This window comes from Suillus fuscotomentosus, assembly GCF_016647785.1.
Source record: "Suillus fuscotomentosus strain FC203 chromosome Unknown F5891scaffold_1, whole genome shotgun sequence".
In the NCBI taxonomy this organism is placed as follows: Eukaryota; Fungi; Basidiomycota; class Agaricomycetes; order Boletales; family Suillaceae; genus Suillus; species Suillus fuscotomentosus.
Window position 1 is genome coordinate 128,751 of NW_024539513.1, and position 20,950 is coordinate 149,700.

The window sequence follows — 20,950 nt, forward strand, 5'->3', positions numbered from 1 at the left end:
CGAGGACTTAGATGAGGACTGGATGAGATGAACACAGGGCCGTCCATCTAACCATAGACACACCATTGGAGTCGTATTAAGGACACTTTGAGCAGGATAGGAAGCGTTGTGTAAGATTTGAGGACATTCACGACGTCCATGATGCAGGCTTGTGCACTGGACTATTAGGCGTCAGCGCTTCAGCCGTTCGGCGTCTAAACACTGCCTGCAGTTCTGCCGAAGCCCCAGACTTGGCTCCAGAGTTCACGTAGACTCAAAAGTAGATTTTACTGCTATAAGTTTGCTATAAGTCTCATCCGTATTTGATATTCCCTTAGCATGTGCCCTAAGTCTGTGATAAGTATGAATCAGATGTAATGTTACAAAGCTACATATCCCACCTAGTAAGTAGTTATCACACGTCCGTTATGATGCATGCCCAACAGCTGATGGTCAAATGCAGTTTCATGATCTGACCATCGACGACCTGGGGCTGGTCTGGGCTGATGAGCTGAGCGTGGTGAGGCTGATACTGGATGACAAGGGCTGAGCATACCTTATCGACTTTTGGTGATGACCTAGACACATATGTCAATTTGATTTTTCACATGGCAACTGTCCGTGACAACAAAAATCTCGAGAAATCGTCATCGCAAACACATCGGGGTGAACAATATTTAAAAGAGGTTTATATGTTGTACAAAATGTGAAAACAATATTTGATATTTAAACTAACATAAAGATGGGTGCACAACTTCAAATTTTGGTGGTGTTTTGTGTGTCATCCAAAATATCAAATATTCACAACCATATTCCCACAGACAATATGTCAACAAATATAATAAATATAATCAGATTTTCCATGTCTGCTTCAATTTAAAGTTTGATTCTTACATAAAACTTTGGAGAAAACTTGAAGTTTTGCCAAAGCTTGACATTTAAATCGAGTTTTAATGTCATGTCATCTGTAAAACTTCAAGTTTTCTCCAAAGTTTTACATGGAAATTGAACTTTAAGTTGAAGCAGACATGAAAAATCTGACTATATTTCTTATGTTTATTGACATATTGTCTGTGGGAATATGGTTGTGAATATTTGATATTTTGGTTTACACACAAAACACCACCAAAATTTGAAGTCATGCACCCATCTTTATGTTAGTTTAAATATTAAATATTGTCTTCACATTTTGTACAACATATAAACCTCTTTTAAATATCGTTCACCCCGATGTGAAAGATGAAAGAGAACGATTTAAATTTGGAGCCCTTTTCATCTTACGGCTATCTTGCTCCACAGTTCTGTTCGCTTTACTGGAGTAGGTGGAACACATTAATACAAATCAGGTGGGCCAAATTAACGCTTGCACTCCTCATCACGTTGTGCTCACCTGTTTCTCCCGGAGTCCCTGGTCAAGCAAGCTTGTTCACTGGTTCTAGCATCAGTACGCAGCTAGGAGCAATAGATCTGTCGGTAATTGCAGCCGACTGCCCTGTGACGTGAAGTAGGCTGCTAATATATATGGAGCACGATGAAAGACAGACTCCGTCCCCCCCCTTCGTTTGCGCCCCACGATCCGCTATTCGCCTCTGACGACATCAGCGAGGAAAATTATTTTGTGAACTCTACACCCTCGTCTCTTTTCCAACCTGATTCAAGCACCACCCAGCTGGTGCTGGACCGTTATCCATCACAAGAATCATTTGCAGACCATTCCCAGGTTAATTTCATGAGCAACTACGAAACAAATATTGAGAGGTCTCCACAACGCAGCGGACAGGAAAGCGGCTCACATCCATCTCAAGCCAGCATTACGCAGACAGGGACTCAGAAGCCATTTGTCCACTATCACGAGGATGTAATTTCATCATCCGCTACTGGAAGTTACCTCGGATTTCCTAAATCAGATTCACGTCAGTCTTCGGACGATGAAGATGAGGAAGACGAGTTCGATTGGAGCGGCGACGAGGATCTCAACAATGAAGAAGCCAAGTTCGAAAAGAAAATGGGTGTAAAAATCAAGTCTCGCGGCTGGGGCATTATTAAGTAGGTTTGCCAAGGGCATACTATACCTTTTCCGACCAACACGAACTTTACAGACTAGTCACTCTGCTCTTCTCCTCACTCGTCGGGTCCACCTTCCTTGCGGCAGTCCTAATAACTCCCGCACTCCTTACCCATTTCTTTTGGTACAAGCCACACCCAACGGACTACAGGCATTTTGTCGACATCAATGTCGAGGCTTGGCTCTTCTGGGCAGCAGCTAATGTCGTCATTTCTTGGGCTCTCGCAATGATCATCGACATTATACCTGCCATCATACTTATGGTGATTGCAGTCACATGGGGCCATGTCTCAGAGAGCGTTAGAACGAGGCTCGAGTTGTATGCCTCGACCAAAGATACTATCAAACCCCTCTTCTATGCAGCGTGCGCTTGGCTCAGCTGGATCATTCTCTTCCAGAATATCTTCAAGTTGAATGACTCGTCCAATGCCCAGAATTATGCACCCTACACGGACCGTGTGAGCATCATTCCGTCACTCTTCATGTTCTGAAGCTCATTAAAACACCAGGTCGCTCAAGTAATTGAGTTCCTGTTCTTTTTTACCCTGGTGGTATCCATTCAAAGGATACTCTCTCATGCTATCGGTGCGGTCATCTGATCCGTGCCGAATCATAAGTCTCATTGCTTCCAGCGTTTGCATTCCATAGGACTGCGTATAAGGAACGTCTGGATGGAGTCAAGAAAGCCCTTCGAGTGATAGAAGCTCTTCGCAACTACAAGCCAAAATCATCGGCCCGTCACAAGTTCAATAGCTCCCATCCGATGCTTGCAACCTTCACTGGGCTTAATCCGTTCAGCGACAAAGAACATTACAATACTCTCAGTAGCAGACTGCGCTCAGAGAGCTCCGCACCAAGTGAAGGTGACGAAGCGGATGTAGAGGACGGAGAAAAGCAAAAGACGAACAAGGGAAAGGGGAAGCATCAGCAGCGCAAGTCGACCATCATTACAGCCTCGGAAGATCTTGAGTCTTCAAGTACTACGCCAGAACAATCTGCTTCCATCGCCACAACACCAGTTCCTCACCCCTCAGTCGACAATAATATGACTCACAAATATCCTCCTACCCCTTCCGGCTCGCGTTCTGTTGACCCACACACCGAAGATCCTACCATTGTCGTTCAAGCAGCGAAGGCGCTTAAGACTGCTGTACTACACGATGCCCGCAATATCAAGGGCGCCACTGATGAGCTTGAAGCGTTAGTTCTCAGCGCGAGCTCAACACACGAAGCAAAGGTAGGAGCATTTAGAACCGCGTTGTGTGTACGCTCAAATCAAATTGAACCCAGCGTCTTGCCAGGGCGATATACAGGACTTTCAGAGACCGCCGGCGTACCTACCTCACACCCGAAGACTTCTACCCCGCATTTGCTACGCAGGATGAAGCTAAAGATGCTTTCCGGGTTTTCGACGTAGACGACAATGGTGACATATCGCGGGCTGAGATCAAGTCATCACTGCTTCGTGTGTACAAGGAACGTCGGTTCCTGTGGCGTAGTATGCATGATGTTGGCGCTGCGCTCAAGACTCTCGATCAAATTTTATTACTCTTCGCTCTCGGCATCTTGTTCTTCGTCTCTTTAAGCATTTTCGGTGTCAATGTGGCGCAGTCCTTGACGAGTGTATATTCCCTCGGTCTCGCAGCCAGTTTCGTCTTCAAGAACTCGGCGAGCAATGTCTTTGATGCAATCATGTTCTTGTTTGTAACTCAGTGAGTCGCGTGACTGTATGCGCTTGAGTATCATGATGACCCTCTCGTTTATAGTCCCTTTGATACTGGTGATCGATGCTTCATCGATAGTAAGCCACTGAATCATGGGCTGGGCGTTGCTAATGAAGTCTTCTCTTTCATTTTAGACGAGAATCTAGTTGTGAAGAGGATGGACTTGTTTGCGGTATACCCATTTACCTGGAATGGATGTACAATTCTCATGATACTTTCGTTATCAGACAGTCTTTGCTCGATCAGACGGTACCGAAACATATTACTTCAACAGTCAGCTATTCACGAAGTTCATGTACGTATCCGAGCATTCCTTGTGCACTACATGATATCTGACAATATCTACAGCACGAACGTCCGCCGTAGTGATGTACGAGCCTCTTGCACCTTCTTTGAATGTCTTGTACTGATTACCCTGGCAGAAAATGGCAGAGTCTTGTACCATCCAAGTTGCTTGGCGTACGCCACAAGAAAAGCTAGACGCGCTTGAGGCAAAGCTGAATACGTGGCTTTCTACTGAGGAGAACAGGTGGTTCCAGCCGACTACGTCGGTTGTATTGCAAAACATTAGTTACCAACGCTATCTTGAGTGCACTGTTGGTATCTCGCACAACTCGTATGTTTGTTTTTCGTATAGGAAAGAGGAACAAAAGCTGATCGTGTTTTTTCAGGACGTGGCAGTAAGTTGTGGAGAATCTGAGTAGAGTGTAATTTGTTGATGACTTCTTGCAGAGACTGGGGCCTCCGGAATACGCGCAGAACCGCATTCCACGCAGCAGTTCAATATTACTGCCGGGAGCTAGGGATCACCGCATATGAGGCACCTATGCCTATCGCATATGCAGACGCTAACACGCGACAGCATAATGTTCCTCAAGAAGCAGTACTACCCAATATCTTTTCAGATGTTCAGTCTCCTGACCACAAACATTCCCCTGATAGAAGTCGAAAGAGCTTCCTTGGTTTCACACCTCCGCGGGATCAAGGTACTCGTTTGACACGTGCACACACTCGTGTGCACAAAGGCAAGAGTCGCAAAGCAGCTGTGCGGGGAGTGGGTGCAGACGGTGGTGGAAATGGTTGAACTTTATCTTTTCTAATTCTCGACCACATAAGGTGGTTTGTTTGGATACTTCGTTAAACGTATCCCCGACTTGTAGAACGACTATTAAGTCTAAGGGGTGTGTCTCTGAACAGCATTGTCTGTGTTGATAGTGTAATTGAGATCTAGACCGTTTCCTCCTGTTTACACAATATTGTCTATGAGGTTACGGTTCGATTTCCGTCACGCATTGTCACTGCTGCCGCTTTCAGAGTCAGCTTGGCAATCCCTAAGAAATAACCTCAAGTTAATGATTGGTTAGTGTGATGTGGAATATAGTATGGGGCGTAGCTATAATTGTATGGTGCAGGATATGATATAAACTCGATGCTGGTGTGATTCCGCTGCTCATAGGACTCTCATGATTTGCCTTTTGAGCCATGTCCCAGTCGTCGGCTCCATCACCAAAATTACCGAATCCAGAGATCACCTGATATGTTGAATTTTCTGACACCACCAACGACACCTGCCCATTATATCCGACATTTGACATGTCACCCCGGCGCGCTGACGTCAAGCGTGTTATCTGTCAGACATATTTCATTTCGTAGTGTAGCGGTATGCCATATGTCAGATACATTTAGATACATCCATGTATTGTATAGATAAATATAAAACAAAAATGAATGAAAACCACGCAAGTCAAATAGAAAGTACCTAAAGAGCGCCATAGCCTTCTTCAATGAGTATGTCATCATCGAGCACCTCACTGTACTCAGCTATTATCCTGTCCTCGTCATCATCCTCGTCATCATCATCGTCCTCGCCCTCATTCTCATCACCCTCGTCACCCTCTTCAATATCCCCCTCAGTCGTCACAGCACTCTGCTATGGCAGCGCTCGGATGACTGTCACCAGCATTCAATGAACTTCACCATTTCTTAATAAAAATCAGACATTCAACCTCGCAATGAAAACTGCATGATAAAAACATTGATCCAAGTTGTAAATTGAGGGTGGAAGTAAGAATTGAGTGAGATATTCAGGTCGTGACGACTCAGCCGTGAGGCATAGTAGTCTTAGTTTGACTGCTCCAGAACTTGAGTATGGTCTGATCCCCAGCCTGACTCAGATGGACTTAGCGACGATGGAAAGAAGTCATGGTTCAAATATGGAGTATTGGAGCAGTTCTAGTTAGTATCCATTCAATGATACAACCTTTGTTTACTTACATTCCATTTTTATAGGTCTATCACGTTCCTCACTAGATGCCCAACCCTCAAGGAAGAAATGGGCTCGTAGGTACATTGATGCCAGCGCTAGCAGCTCTCGCAAATTTAATGCATAAGTTGCAGCTCGTTTATTCCCCAAGTGAGTAGTATATTCCCGAGAGGAAAGCTTGCGCAAGACAACACAATGACGGGATGTTTCAAAAAATGCAAGATGATATTGTGAGTAATAGAGGGCATCATAATAACAAGAATAATGCTTCACATCATGGGGCTTGTTGAAAGGAGGACAGTGTCCTTCATCGAGAACACGAGCCAAACAGCAGGGCAACTTTGTAAGAAATACCCTAAACATGCATGAGCTATATGAAACAGTGAGTCGAGACAGAAATAAACTTACATATATGATATGCCTGTTCGTGCTCAAGTCAATGACTACCATAGGAATGGAACGAAAGAATGTCAACAGCGGTGGCTAGTGCTCACAACTTTTTCCCACTGACTAAGCTAACTCAAATATTCCCATGGGTGCATTTGCAGAGGAATATTGATTATTTGCATCATGACAGAACCCTCTTCCACATTCATGGAGTCGAGGACTTTCAGTATCGCAGGCTTACAATCTCGCTGTTTCGTTGATTATTTATGTAATGGTATATGCAGAGTCTGTTACTACCTTGTATTTATGGGAGCAGTTATGAAATCACGTGCATATTTTGTGCTGTTTAGTGTGATATATCACACGTCACGCTCCATCGTGATAGACCTTGCTCCGCAAGGTAATGCCATGTACAAGTTCGATACTTTCTGTTGTTATAGCGGGTATGACTCGACAATCAACACACATACCGAAGGGATGATCCGTGCATTGACGAAGTAGCGGAATTTTGGACTCGTCTGAGTTTAGAATAATATGTGTACACGTCGGTATGAACCGAAAATATAACGCGCACACCTTTGCATCTCCTATTGCCAGCAATAACGACGAGAACGATTCTCTCGTTCATATTCACATTATCATCAGGTTATGAGCCCTGATAGTGCGCAAAATAAAAATATCTTGATTAATAACGAACTATAACTAACTCAATAAAAATGGCTGATGCTCAATCCTCCGCTGGGTCTTCACTCTATCGAATTGAACATCTTGGCGAGAACAATTGGATCCCTTGGAAAATGAAAGTCCAAGCTATTCTTGGTGACAAAGGGCTCAAAGGCTATATAGACGGAACGAAGCCAAAACCTGTTAGGGGTCCAGACCCTGTATCAGCAGAAAGGCTTGCCGCTATAGCCAAATGGGAAGCAGAGGATCGTAAGGCGAGAACTGTGATAGTGTTGCTTGTTAGCAACGCACAAATGGTTCACCTTACAGGAGCAAATACTGCCAAAGAAATGTGGGACCAGCTGAAACTCGTCAAAGAATCTCGAGGTCAGCAAGGTATCTACACCTGGAGGCACAAATTGTACCAAACCTTTGCTTCGGAAACCAAAGACATTCCTGCCCACATCATCGAGCTTAAGCAAATCCAGGAAAATCTCCATTTAATGGGGAGTGTGGTGCTGGATATGGATTTTCGTATCATCCTGATGGGATCATTACCACCAAGTTGGGAAACCTTCGTTGTGACTCACCAAAGCAATGCTACTATGACGTCACACGAGCTCGTCGCTATGATTCTTGAGGAAGATCGTTGTCGAAAGGAACGAGAAGTTGAGTTTACCGAAAGTAAGATGGTCAAAAAGGAACCTAAGAAGAGAAAGTTTAGCGAAAAGAAGGAGAATAACAAAAGATGTAAGGTATGTAAGAAGTCTGGCCACACAGAAGACGACTGTTGGCATAAGACCAAAAAATGTGTCAATTGTGGCAAGACAGGACATACCAAAGAGACTTGTTGGTGCAAAGGCGGAGATAAGGAAGGGGAAGGACCATCTTCGAAGAAACACTTCAAAAGAGACAAGGCTAAACTTGTCCAAGAAGTGTTGATGGAGGAAGAAGATGAAAACATCATGGAAGATGTTGCCTATATGGCCAATGACGAAGAGATTTCAAATGAGGCTGCCAAAGTAGCCGATATTATTGAAACTGTAAATGTAGGTCAGGATGAATCCGAAAAGATTTGCTGGTATGACTGGTTCGCCGATTCTGGGTCATCATCCCATATAACGAAAATTCGATCGGTACTTACCGATTATGTGCCTCTCAAAGAACACCGAGTGACAGGAATAGGGAATGAATCCCTAAATGCTCTCAGAAAAGGCACAATAGAACTTGTTAGTATAATTGGCCGTCAGCAAATCAAAGCTAAATTTCGGAATGTTCTATATGTCCCAAATGCTTCCAATAACTTCATATCCATCACAAAATTGGACAATGAAGGTGGAAGTGCGCATATGGGGAATGGTAAAGTCACCTTATTCGAAAAAGGAGGACGAACCATAATAAAAGGCAAAATGGCCAATGGTCTCTATAAGCTAGATACACGGGCTCAGATGTATCCGAAGACCCGAGTACAAACTGCGCAAGAGAGACTGAAAACTGATTGGATGATGTGGCATTGAAGGTATGGACATATCGCGTGTAGTGGTCTAAAACGTCTATGTCAGGAAAATTTAGTCAACGGGTTAGAAGTTAATTTAGACTCACCCATTGTTGACTGCGAAGCTTGTATACAAGCCAAGCAGGTATGCAAACCGTTTCCTGACAATATTGATGAATGATCCAAAGAACCTGGGAAATTGACTCACAGTGACCTTTGGGGACCGGTGTCATGCATGGTATGTGATTCATACCATGTCAGATATATATAGAGAGTGATAAGGAAGATATGAGAGACTGTCTGGCCCTTTGTCACTAAGTTACCTCTCTATTTTTCCTTTATTTCATTGTCTTGTATTTTATTTCTCACTTTACAGGCTTATTTTACCTTGTATTTGTATCAAGCATGTGACCTTCTGTTTATTTCTCATTGTTTATTTTTATTTGGCTTCTTTCAGCCACCAAGTTTTGTATCTCTATTTATTTCTGACTGTTTATTTGTATTTGGCTTCTTTCAGCCACCAGCTTTTATTTGTCATCACATCATGTGACTGGGAAATATTCTGGTTTGTAACATTATTTAAGCTGACTCAACATGTTTAGTCATGATTGGCCATGCTTTGTAACAACATTTAACATGACTCAACATGTTTAGTCATGGTTTGTCATGGTTTCTAATTTCTTTGTAAGATTACACTGTATTTGTAATGTACTTAGTAATAAGCTGATTCATCACCTGGTTTGTAAGCCACATTCTTACCAATCCATCTGATTAATCATGCTTAGTAAGGGGGTTCCCAAAAGGTATAAAAGGACCCCATTTTCACCCATGAAATACAATCCTCCCACTTGACTCTTATCTCAAACCGTGTGAGACCACTAAGACTTAAAGTGCAGGCCAATATAAGTGCCTTGAGGTAATCTAAGATATCATTATCTATTCTAAAGTTATATACTACCTTACAGGGGTCGACTATATAACTTTCATTATCGTTATTCTACTCTAGGTTATATACTACCTTACAGGGGTTGACTATATAACCATTGAACAGCTCTCATTCTAAGCTTTATGTGTATTCATAAGACTCTCCCTTTCAACGGAAAGTGAGACACATCTAAGGACGACAAAGTTGAAACAGACTTTCATAGGTTGAAACACGACCTACTAGGCTGAAACAAACCTAACGAATTTATCCAGAACACAGAACATTCCACAACAACTTCGTATAAGACTACACAAGAAGAGGACAACAAACTAAATCCTCCCAAGAACTCACCATGTTACCTCCCACGAAGTAGAAAAGTCGGAGACCGTGGACTTAAGGACTGGCAAGAAGTCTTCACCGTGTATAATTGTGTTGTCATTATACACAACTTTCATATAAGACCCTTAAGTAACAAGACACCGGCGAGGGTAGAATCAATCGGTGGAGCCAAATACTATATTTCATTCATCGACGACTGCTCTCGAAGAGTTAGCGTCGTATTCCTGAAACATAAGAGTGAAGCTACCACAAAGATGAGACAACACCTTACCTACCTAGAAAGACACTGGGAGAATAGACCTAAAAAAGTTCGCGTTGATAATGGCAAAGAATACATCAATAACGAGTTACTTACCTGGTGCAAAGATAGAGGGATTGAAATCCAAACGACAGCACCATATTCTCCAGAACAAAATGGTGTTGCAGAAAGATTCAATCGAACTTTGACCGAATTAGCTCGTGCAATGTTAATAGCCAAAAACTTACCTGAATTCTTATGGGCAGAGGCAGTAGCACATGCTGCCTATCTAAGAAATCGTGCGCCGACGCGAGCACTAGAACGTGCGACCCCTGAGCAACTTTGGAGTGGTAAAAAGCCGGACATATCTCACCTGAACGAGTTTGGCACACCTGTATATATATTACAGGAAGGTCCAAAACCGTCTAAAATGAAGCCAAAGTCAACAAAACATATCTTCATAGGATACGAAGATGGACCAAAGGCTGTGAGATATTATGATGCTTGATTGCGTCAAGTTCGAATTAGCAGGAACTATCGATTCCTACGAAACGAATCTCCCCAACAAGCGCCTGATGTGCAGCGCAAGGGGGAGATAGGGAGTACAGACACGCAGCCATCAGGGGGAGCTGACATGCGTACACCTATAAAACCACTCACAAAAGAGAATGAGCGCATAGAAGAAGAAGACGTACCGATGATTGAAAAGGAAAAGAGCAAAAGCTCTACTTCCTCAGAACGAAAACGGATGCGTCCTCCAGAAACCGAACTGCCTAGAAGAACTAAAAGAAAGGTAATTAGACAAGACTACCGCAAGTTAAATGATCCGGTACAGGAATGGGCTTACCTCGATCGCGAAAGTGGATATGAGGAGACTGAACTAACCCAGACCGAAGCCGATATCATAATGGCAGCCATTGTTGAAAACGGAGGCTTCGATCCTACAGAACCACATATGCTGAAAGATGCACGTAAATCAGCAGATTGGGATAAGTGGGAAGGAGCCATAAACGCAGAACTTACTCAATTAAATGAAATGGGCACCTGGGAACTTGTAGATCCTCCCGAAGATCGAAAGATCATAGGGAACAAGTGGGTCTTGGTAAAAAAGACTAACAAAGAGGGCGAAATCATTAAGTATAAGGCACGATTAGTAGCAAAAGGATACACACAAATACCCGGCATGGACTATACTGACACTTTCTCCCCAGTTGTCCGTTTAGAGACAATACGGTCCGTTATGTCAACAGCTGTAATTCTCAATTGGGAAATTCAGCAGATGGATGTAAAGGGCGCGTACCTAAATGGTACACTGAAGGAAGAAGTGTACATGGAACAGCCAGAGGGGTATAATGATGGCACTGGTCGAGTTTGCCAACTTAAGAAGACCCTATATGGATTAAAACAATCTGGGAGAGAATGGAACATTGAGCTCGATAAACGTCTGAATAATATTGGATTCAAACGTACAATATCAGATCCATGCATATATATCAGACGTACAGCGAACGAGACAGAAATCATTACCGTTTGGGTAGATGATTTGCTCCTATTCGCGAGTAATACGAGCTTGATGAGCCAACTCAAAGCTCAATTGAAAAATATCCTGGATGTAACCGACCTTGGAGAACCAAGAAAAATCATAGGAATAGAGATAACGAGAGACTGAGCAAAAAGATCTGTCCGAATCTCACAGACCAAATATATTGAGTCGATCCTACAAAAATATGGTCTCCAGAAGTCGAACGCTGTAGGAATGCCATTAGATTTCAAGATAATACTCGAAAAAGAGGAAATGAACCAAGAAGACAACCGGAATAACGGCTACGCGTCCTTGATTGGGTCCTTAATGTATTTGGCAGTTGCCACGAGACCGGACATAGCATATGCTATTCAAAGACTAAGCTCGTTCACTGCAAATCCAGGGTTAGCACACTGGATAGCGGCAAAGAGAGTTTTGAGATACTTGTCCGGAACAAGAAATCTTGGAATCAAATACCAAGGCATTAATAGCGATGACGAAGTCCAAATAGTAGGTTGGTCTGATGCCGATTATGCCAATGATCCAAGAGACAGAATATCTGTTTCGGGTTATGTTTTCAAGTTAGGAAGCGGAGCAATCACCTGGAGTTCGAAGAAACAGAACACAGTTTCATTATCTTCGACAGAAGCCGAATATACTGCAATGGCACACGCAGCGCGTGAGGCTATTTGGCTTCGAAACCTGTTCCAAGAGTTAGGTTTCAACCAAAAAGCTCCTACTACCTTATATGGAGACAATATGGCAGCATTAGCAATTGCACAAGATCTACAATATCACGCTAAATCAAAACACTTTGACGTCAAAAGCCACTATGTGAGACAGAAAATTTGTGAGCAAAGGATTCACGAAGTATACTGTCCCACAAAGGAGATGATAGCCGATATATTGACAAAACCGCTACCAAAACCGGATCACGAAAGACTCACACAAAGTCTAGGTATATCTCTTGATTGAGGGGGAGTGTTGTTATAGCGGGTACGACTCGACAATCAACACACATACCGAAGGGATGATCCGTGCATTGACGAAGTAGCGGAATTTTGGACTCGTCTGAGTTTAGAATAATATGTGTACACGTCGGTATGAACCAAAAATATAACGCGCACACCTTTGCATCTCCTATTGCCAGCAATAGCGATGAGAACGATTCTCTCATTCATATTCACATTATCATCACTTTCCAATAGGAGTCGCTCAATGGTTTATCTTCATTGATCTTAGTGAATCGTAAAACTACCTCTGGCACGACTGGCACCTATCAATTTCAAACTCCTCGCTCCGCCCTGCCACGCCACTGGCTACACCACTTAAGCATCTGTGGTAGTATATGTCAGGCTGGTCATGAGCCTATGCAGAGTCATGATGTCTCTGAGCTGATGATCTACTAGGCGAGGGAAGCTTTGTATGCCCATGCTGTCCTCCGTTATTCTATGCCTGACATTCTCTTAGGGATGGGTGTACAAGGCCACTCAAGTAGTCACTGGTCAGATCATGGCCGTCAAGAAATCCCGAGCATCTCTCGCACTCAAAACCACCCCTTAAATCATGAGCGATGGGTTCTGCAGCGTCTGCAGGGGCACCCTTCCATTCCAACAGTCTTCGCCTATGGTCGATTGGAGTATTTCGACTATCTTTCTATGCATTGGGACGAACCTTGATGAGGTACGGGCATGCTGTTCTCTACCTGCAGCAAACACCTTAGTGGTTGTTGATCAGATGGTATGTAGTATGGGTCCATTAGTAGGCTCATGGTGACCTTGCGCTAGATCTCAGCTCTCGAACACATACACGCGAACAAACTTGTCCACTGCGACATAAAACCTGGGAACATACTCCTCCACCCAACCCAACCCAACCCATTACATACACTTTCATCCGATGTGCCCTGCCCCTTCTGAGTCTCTGGACTTCCCCATGTATTGTATCATCTTCAAGATAGACTGGATGGACTCGGCTGGTAAGCGAGTCTCGGCTACCTGAGCCTAGTAGAAACGATCAATTACAGATTATAACAATATTGAATGAACATACACTTGTCCCCTCAGGATAATATTTGATTGGTTCAAGCAACACATAGGACAGACTGTCACCCTCGTGCTCAATCGGTACTGCTTGATGACCCGCAAGGGCCTGGGGTGCTGATCCCAAGGGGCACCATTGCATCCTGTCATCTATCCTTCCTGCTTCTAGTTGTTCTGTCAAGGTTAAGCCATTGAATGTGGTCATTGTAACGACATTCAAAAAATGTCCACCCTGATCCACCTACTTGACATTCATAAGTGTTCGAGGGAATATGATAAGTGCACTCACTTCGAGAACTACTGCAAGCTTGTTGACAGGTTTACCTCTACTGATACTCTTCGCTGTTGTGCCTAGCTTCATGCCTTCAACTGTCTTTGTTGCAATGGGAACAACTATGGAGGTGTGCTACACCAAATGATATTGCCAACAGTGATGGCATCAAGCGCAACTGGAGTCAGCGGCATGTTGGATTGAAGAAGGTGTCGACCTGGTTGCAACGATGTAAAAGTACGAACGGAAACACTTAGCTAATGGGACCGGAGGATCGACATGCGGTGGAGTTCATATGGTGCAGAAGCGAGAAGTCCAGGAAGTCAAGAAGTAAGTAAAACATACGTGTGGCATCGAAGGTGCAAGATAACAATAGTGCAAGAATGGTAATACTGAAGCCAACACACCCCCTTGCCAAGATGCTACTCGCGTGTCTCTAATTGTAGCCCTGCTACATGCTTGATGAACAAAGGATGTGGCAACGCCTTTGTCAGGATGTCCGCAACATTTTGGCAGCTGCATATAGTGATGCGGAAGTCCGGTTCAGTCCGGTTCAAGAGAAAATTTTGCAAACACCGAACACGACTGCACATTCGGTTCAGCTGCTAAGCTGAACGTTGGACCAGACATCCTCGAATGCATTCTGCCAAGAAACTTCGTAATAGGCCCTAAGTCCTTGATCCCGAAGCGGTGAGCGATTCGGCCTTTGACGTGCATGAGGAAAGGTTTCGAGTTAGAGGTCCCCATTCCGTCATTGACATGCCATCCTACAATGCAGAGGATATGACCGGTGGAAGGGGTGGACTTGTCATATAGGCAGATGGCGTGATCAACAGCACAGCGAGTGCTGCCATGAAACAGACAGAGGCGGTCTTGATGACTGATGCGAACCTCCGTGGTCTCCTTCATCTTTGTCAGAATCATGGCACTAATCTCCTCCGGAGCAAATTCCATCCCAAGTCCAGGCAAATGAGTCGAAAACAGTGTTAGTTGACAGATTTGAATGGGAACTGATTTCAAGTCATCCACTTTTGACAGGCAAATGAGACGGGCGTAGCTATTTTGACGCGGATGTGACGCGGCACTGACGTGGCACTGACGAGCCTTGACGTGGCACTAACAATCCTTGACACGGCCACTGACACGCCCGACGTTTAACGGGCGGACATTCTTCGGCCAGCAGAGAAGGAACTACAGTCTTGGATAGCTCATCTGCAGACTCCAAAGATGTAGCATCGGAGTTATCACTGAATAAGGGGCCACGCTGTCAATCACATAAGTTAGATATCTATCGAACGGAGCAGGTAATGTCTTCCTCACTTCAAATTCACTCTCGCTATAATCTCTTGCAGAAACCCATCCATCAGGAATTCTGAGATACACATTCCATCGCCTATGATGTTGGCCAGCATCTAAACCCACTGCTGGTTGCCTGCAGGTCCTGCTTCTTCGGAATGTGATAATAAGGGTTTCTTCTCGAGCCCAGAGGAGACAAACGAAAGAATGCTTAGTAAAATAAATTTATTACTGCCTATGGACAATTACAGTGTACGACATCTAATTCTGTCAGGATGAAAAGGAACACTGTTAGAATATCAAATATTATGACAGATCTAAAAAAATATACCTAAGTTATACGGACAGTGTGACAGTTAAGGTGGTGAGGTTTGATGTGGCATGTGGAGGTGGTGAGGTCTGACGCTAGACTCATAACCAGTCCTTACTATGTCTGATATGTCCGTGGTAATAAGCCAGGCTGGTCACGAGCCTAGGACTGACACGCAAGATGCATACTAGTAGTATGAACACAGAGGACAAGCACTGTAAATTTGGTGAGAGGTGAATACAGTATTGGACGTTAGGACTGAAGGACGAGTCTACAATAAGAGTATGATGAGAAATGAACAAGAAACATAAATGCAACATGAAACATACCTCAGCATGTTAGGAAGAACCGCTGAGGTGTAAATAAACTAAAACAACGAAATTATAAGCTACAGTACTGACACCGGAATGCCAAAGATAACGAAGGAGGAAACATGACGAAGCGATGACGAAGCTGATTCCAACACACCCCCTCAACGAGACAGCACTTCCAACAACACCCTGGAAAGACAGCCACCCCCATCATTGAGTCACAAGTGCCAGTCCTGCACGATGGTGAATGAATAACGGGTGTGGGAGTGCCTTTGTAAAGATGTCAGCAACGTTTTTGTGAGTCGAGAGCCAGATGGGTAGGAAACTTCCTTCTTCGATGTGACGTCGGATAAAATGATAATGAAGGTCGATGTGTTTGGTATGAATGTGGTTGGCAGCGTCCTTTGACAAGGCGATGGCCCTGGCGTTGTCGGCGAATAGCTGAAGGGGCAGTGCGAGAGGGATCTGAATACACTCGAAGAAGGACTTCAACCATAGGCCGTCTTGGATCCCGGCCGTGAGAGCCATGTATTTAGTGCTGCCGCGGTCCGGTTCTGGACGGTTCTGTTGTCAGCCCGAACCGGACCAGAAATTAGTTCTCGGTTCTAGGTCCTGCTGAACCATTCTATTTTGGTTCGCCTTTGCCGAACCGTTCCACACCCTTCTCAACTCTGACTTCGATGTCACTTCGACGTCGACCGAACTTCGAGATTTGCACTCTACCCTTCTGCCTTTAGCCTTTTTGAAGGTACATACTAACTAATCCAAATTTTGATTCTCTCACACACTGACATTTGTTCAAATATGTCGCAGATATATGTTTCCTTGAGTCTGCACAACAATTATGATCCTCCAACTCTTTGCTTCAAACGATCTCCTTGGATTCCAATGTTCTGGGATGCGCAGGAGTTTTCTCCCTATTCTATGTATAAAAAAAGATGATGGCAGCAAAATTGTGAGTTGTCTTGTTGAAAATGTCCTGTGCTCTCAATCCTGATGGCTCCCTCAAGGATGCGTCTGACATCAAGTTTTACAATGATCCTGATGACAATATACCCTTGCCCAATGTCCCATCATCAAGCAACACTTTCCCTGTTCTACTCAAGGCTGGATGCACCCCAGCCATTGTTGTAGCTGGTTCTCGGCGCTCTGGCCGCCCTTCAAAGCCGTCGGCTCGCATTCGTGATGCTGACAATGCCTGTGGGCTGTCAGCATCAGGCTCCAGCACGAGGAAATGTGCTTTGTCAAGCACTACAGACCCTCCAGTGCCCATCAAAAAAGCCACTATGCGCATCCTATCTCCTCCTGACACTGATGATGAAGACATCCCTTCTCCTCTTGATCCAGCATCCTCCGACGAGCTGATCCCCCAACCAGACGAGGACGAGGACACTGATGAAGTGAAGTTTGAGAATGGAGGCGCGACTCAAACTGTACGTATCTCTCTCATTGTCCTGAATGTCTTCCTTGGCTGACACTTGTATTTAGGTTACGAAAAGTGAACGTACAGCAGATATTTGGACTATATTCAGTCATATTCCTGACGGGTGGGTCTGTACCCTGTGCAAGTAAGTTGTTTGTTTATTTTCAATCTCTTTTTTGACATGTTTGCACAAGGGACGCTGGTGAACCAGCACACAAGAACATGTTTCACGGAGGGACTTCAACACTGCGAACACATATAGTTTGCTACAAACGGACCCACTTTCGAGTCTACAAGGAGTGTTGTGATGCTGCAGCCATTACCATGCACTCTCATGCGATTCTGCCTGGCGAAGACCTTACTGCGACACAGCAAACTCTTGATGGCAGCCTGGTTTCAAAACTGGCTGTATTTATGAAGGAGGGGCTAATGGAATATATAATGGAGCTCATCATGACAGAAGATGAGGTGCATTTTTTTTTTGTAATTTGTGTTGAGGTTTATTCACATCATGGCAGGCAATCCAACTAGTTGACAAGCCAGCTTTTCGATGTTTGCTGTTGTATGCTCGATCGTCCCTGTCTGAGAAAGATATCCCACATCGCACTAAATTGACTGACACAATCAAGTCTCGAGCAATCTCCATTGTCAAAAGGATCAAGGAGCATCTTGCAGTAAGTTTTTCTCTGCTTATATTATTAACTGTTTCATTAAGCAGTTTTGGTAGTATGTTGACAGCGCTGTGTCTATGACATTCGACTCATGGACGTCTATCATCGGCGAGCCTTTTTTTTCAGTGACTGGCCATTATATTTGGAACCCTCCTGATAAGCCGCAACACTGGGAGTTGAAACGTGAGCAGCTCGATTTCAGCCGTGTTGATGGTAACCATAGTGGCCAGAACATCAGCCGCATCCTTGTCGAGACAATAGATAGGTACAACATTCACAAGAAGGTATGTTTTTCATGTTTTGTTCTAGCAATGTTCTAACTTTACTTTATACAGGTTGGCTGGATGACATTGGATAACACCTCGAACAACGACACCGCCATGAAAGAAGTGGTGAGGGTCTTGAATGAGGATGGCCATGATTGGCTTCCAGGTCCTCACCGCATTCGGTGTCAGGAACACATCCTCAATCTTGCTGCGTGACACTTTGTGGATGCAGTCGCACCCACCCCTCAAGCCACCTTACTCAAGAAAATCTGTCATGCTATGGATAACGGTGATGATGCTGACATAGACAGTTGAACTCAGCAGCTGGCTGCATTGGAATCCGATCCTGAGGCTGCAACTGAGGATGGATTCAATGTGGCAGATGCTGTCGGCAAAGCGCTCGCTCTCATTGAACAGGTGAGGTCCTTTTTTATTTTTGACTTGTTTTGTGACATGAAAATTATAGATTTGCAAATCGCCACAAGCCAGGGCGTTCTTTCAAAAGTCTTGCGAGGAAGAGGGAATCCCCATTCGCGAGCTTTTGGCCTGGGTGAGAACATGCTGGGCATCTTTGTTTAAGTCCCTTGAACGCTTCTTGTCTCTTCGCCTGGTAAGTGAGACATATAGTCACATGTACAAAGATTTAATGTCTTCGTTTTTTTCAGGCTGTCAATCATTTCACACTTCTTGCTGATGACAGTCACAAAGTCCCGATGTTGCGCAATAAATTATATGGAGACTTCAAGCTTGATCAAGCCGACTGGAAGAAGTTACGACTAGTGCACAATGTTCTCAAGGTAATTTTTATTTATTTGTTCGTCTGTTTATTTGTTAACTTATGATGACCGCAGGAGCCTGCGACTGCGCAGCAGTCATTCTCTTCGGCCACACACCCAACGGCCTGGTAAACCATACCCACACTCAAGTGTCTTGCTGACACATGGTGGACAATGGCGAATGATCCAGAATACACAGCAATCGCTGATGTGATTCAGAAAGGCCTCAAGAACATCAATAAGTACTATGAGAAAATGAGCGACTCAGATGTTTATTTCATCTGCCTGGGTGAGTTTCATTACTTTTTAGTGCATTTCTGAATCTGACATGACTATAGTGCTGGATCCCAACTACAAGTTGGCGTATGTCGAGAGCCATTGGACTGATACTAAGGTTGCAAGTGGGAGAGCATGTCTTCAAGTTGTAGTAAGTGTTATTTAATTGATTTATTCCACCAGTAGCTGATGAGTATGTACATTGTAGTTCAACAAGTACTACAAGGCTCCTCTGCTGCCGCATGCCACAGAACAAGCTACTGTTCCACTGAAGGTCTCATGGGCCGTTCAGTATGGCAAATCCTGGATGCGTGATGCTGTCATCGCACATCAAGCCGCAGAACATCACACGTGTGATCACTATCATGAACTCACCTCATATCTCAATTTGCCATTGGAGGAGACAAATGATGTTGTGGCATGGTGGGGGGTGAGTTTATTTTTTTGTTTAACACATTCTCAGCTCACATTATTTCATTAGCTGCACTCCCTACAGTATCCAACACTCGCTCGTATTGCATGCAATTATCTACCAATTCAAGGTAGTGCTGTTCCCTCTGAGCGTGCTTTCTCTAGCGGGGGTATCACGTCAACCCTGTGCCGCAATTCTCTGGCACCTTCCACCTTCTCTGCACTACAGCTAATGAAGGCCACTTACCGGAATGGACATCTTTCAGCGGCTATGGAGGCAGAGGAGTATGTAGCTTAGACTAGTCACTCAATGTGTAGACTAGTATTTCGTTTATTATAATGTTTTTTTTATGCTCCCTGCAGAAAATTTTGGGTCTGGTTCAGGTTTGGACCCCAAAAAAACTGAACCGGACCATAGAGAACTGTTCTCTATGGTCTGGTTCTTGGTTCGGATATTTTGCAGAACTGAACCGATGGTCTGGTTCTTGGCTCTCATCTAGGACCCTCCGAACCAGGCCACGGCAGCACTACATGTATTCAGCTTCGGTCAATGATAAAGCATGAGTGACTTGTTTCTTTGTGGAGTGAGAGATTGGGCCACCGTTGAAAAACCAGGCATAGCCTGACACTGAGACTCAATCAGCAGGGCATGACGCCCAGTCAGAATTGCTGTACCCGTGCAGGTCAGGATTAATGCTGGTGCCCCCATAGTGAGTCCGCATATTGATAGTTCCCATGAGATATCGGAGAACATGTTTTGCAGCAGAGTAATGACAAGCTTCCGGGGAGGCATTGTGTTGTGCGAGGCGCATGACAGTGTGTGCAATGTCTGGGTGAGTGTACACCCCAAGGTATAAGAGTTCACCCACGAGCTTGCGGAACTCGATTCCCAGGTCATCTATGTGAGGGTGCATGTCAGTTGGACGTCCAAATGGAAAATTTGGGTCCATTGGCAGTGCAACTGTGTTGCATTGCATCATGCCGTGTTCTTCCAGTAAGAATAGGATATAATCCTCCTGGTGCATCCATAACTCCCGTGTCTGTCAGTCTCTGATGGACTGAATGCCCAAGTACTTAGTGACTGGTCTGAGATCTGAGATGCCGAAACACTTAGCGATTGCATTCTTCGTTTGATCAAGGAAGCGGCGATTGTTTGATCTGGCAAGACCATCATCAATGTGCCAGGCTATGATGCAGATGACCCGCACCCCCTCACTGTTGACGTGGTCGAAGACAAACACAGCATAGTCGGTTTCACAGTGCAGGAATCCCAATGATGTCAGTATGTGTTGTAACA

The 20,950-nt window shown here is 44.4% G+C and overlaps 4 protein-coding genes across 4 annotated transcripts; 3 read left to right on the forward strand and 1 right to left on the reverse strand.

Moving 5' to 3' along the window:
- Positions 1-1,214: 1,214 nt before the first annotated feature.
- F5891DRAFT_1168454 (Mechanosensitive ion channel-domain-containing protein) lies at positions 1,215-5,017 on the forward strand. The gene is made up of 12 exons (XM_041365454.1): positions 1,215-1,325; positions 1,385-2,025; positions 2,079-2,502; positions 2,554-2,629; positions 2,677-3,281; positions 3,335-3,756; positions 3,811-3,940; positions 3,996-4,063; positions 4,117-4,138; positions 4,191-4,384; positions 4,440-4,448; positions 4,501-5,017. The coding sequence occupies exons 2-12, from the start codon at positions 1,511-1,513 to the stop codon at positions 4,850-4,852; spliced, it is 2,817 nt and encodes a 938-aa protein (XP_041233728.1). The 5' UTR covers positions 1,215-1,325; positions 1,385-1,510; the 3' UTR covers positions 4,853-5,017.
- Positions 5,018-7,887: 2,870 nt separating this feature from the next.
- F5891DRAFT_890786 (uncharacterized protein) lies at positions 7,888-8,073 on the forward strand (the record flags this gene model as incomplete). The annotated part of the gene is made up of 1 exon (XM_041373287.1): positions 7,888-8,073. A coding segment is annotated over one exon (186 nt), but the record flags the coding sequence as incomplete, so codon positions are not given.
- Positions 8,074-13,159: 5,086 nt separating this feature from the next.
- F5891DRAFT_973647 (uncharacterized protein) lies at positions 13,160-14,107 on the reverse strand (the record flags this gene model as incomplete). Its single annotated transcript, XM_041376383.1, has 6 exons — positions 13,160-13,224; positions 13,275-13,305; positions 13,455-13,603; positions 13,655-13,883; positions 13,932-14,048; positions 14,072-14,107. 6 exons carry the CDS (start codon positions 14,105-14,107, stop codon positions 13,160-13,162), a joined length of 627 nt encoding a protein of 208 aa, XP_041233730.1.
- Positions 14,108-16,804: 2,697 nt separating this feature from the next.
- Positions 16,805-19,098, forward strand: F5891DRAFT_973648 (uncharacterized protein; the record flags this gene model as incomplete). The annotated part of the gene is made up of 8 exons (XM_041376384.1): positions 16,805-17,263; positions 17,319-17,398; positions 17,448-17,721; positions 17,772-17,927; positions 18,515-18,607; positions 18,657-18,800; positions 18,856-18,987; positions 19,042-19,098. 8 exons carry the CDS (start codon positions 16,805-16,807, stop codon positions 19,096-19,098), a joined length of 1,395 nt encoding a protein of 464 aa, XP_041233731.1.
- Between the last annotated feature and the right edge of the window lie 1,852 nt (positions 19,099-20,950).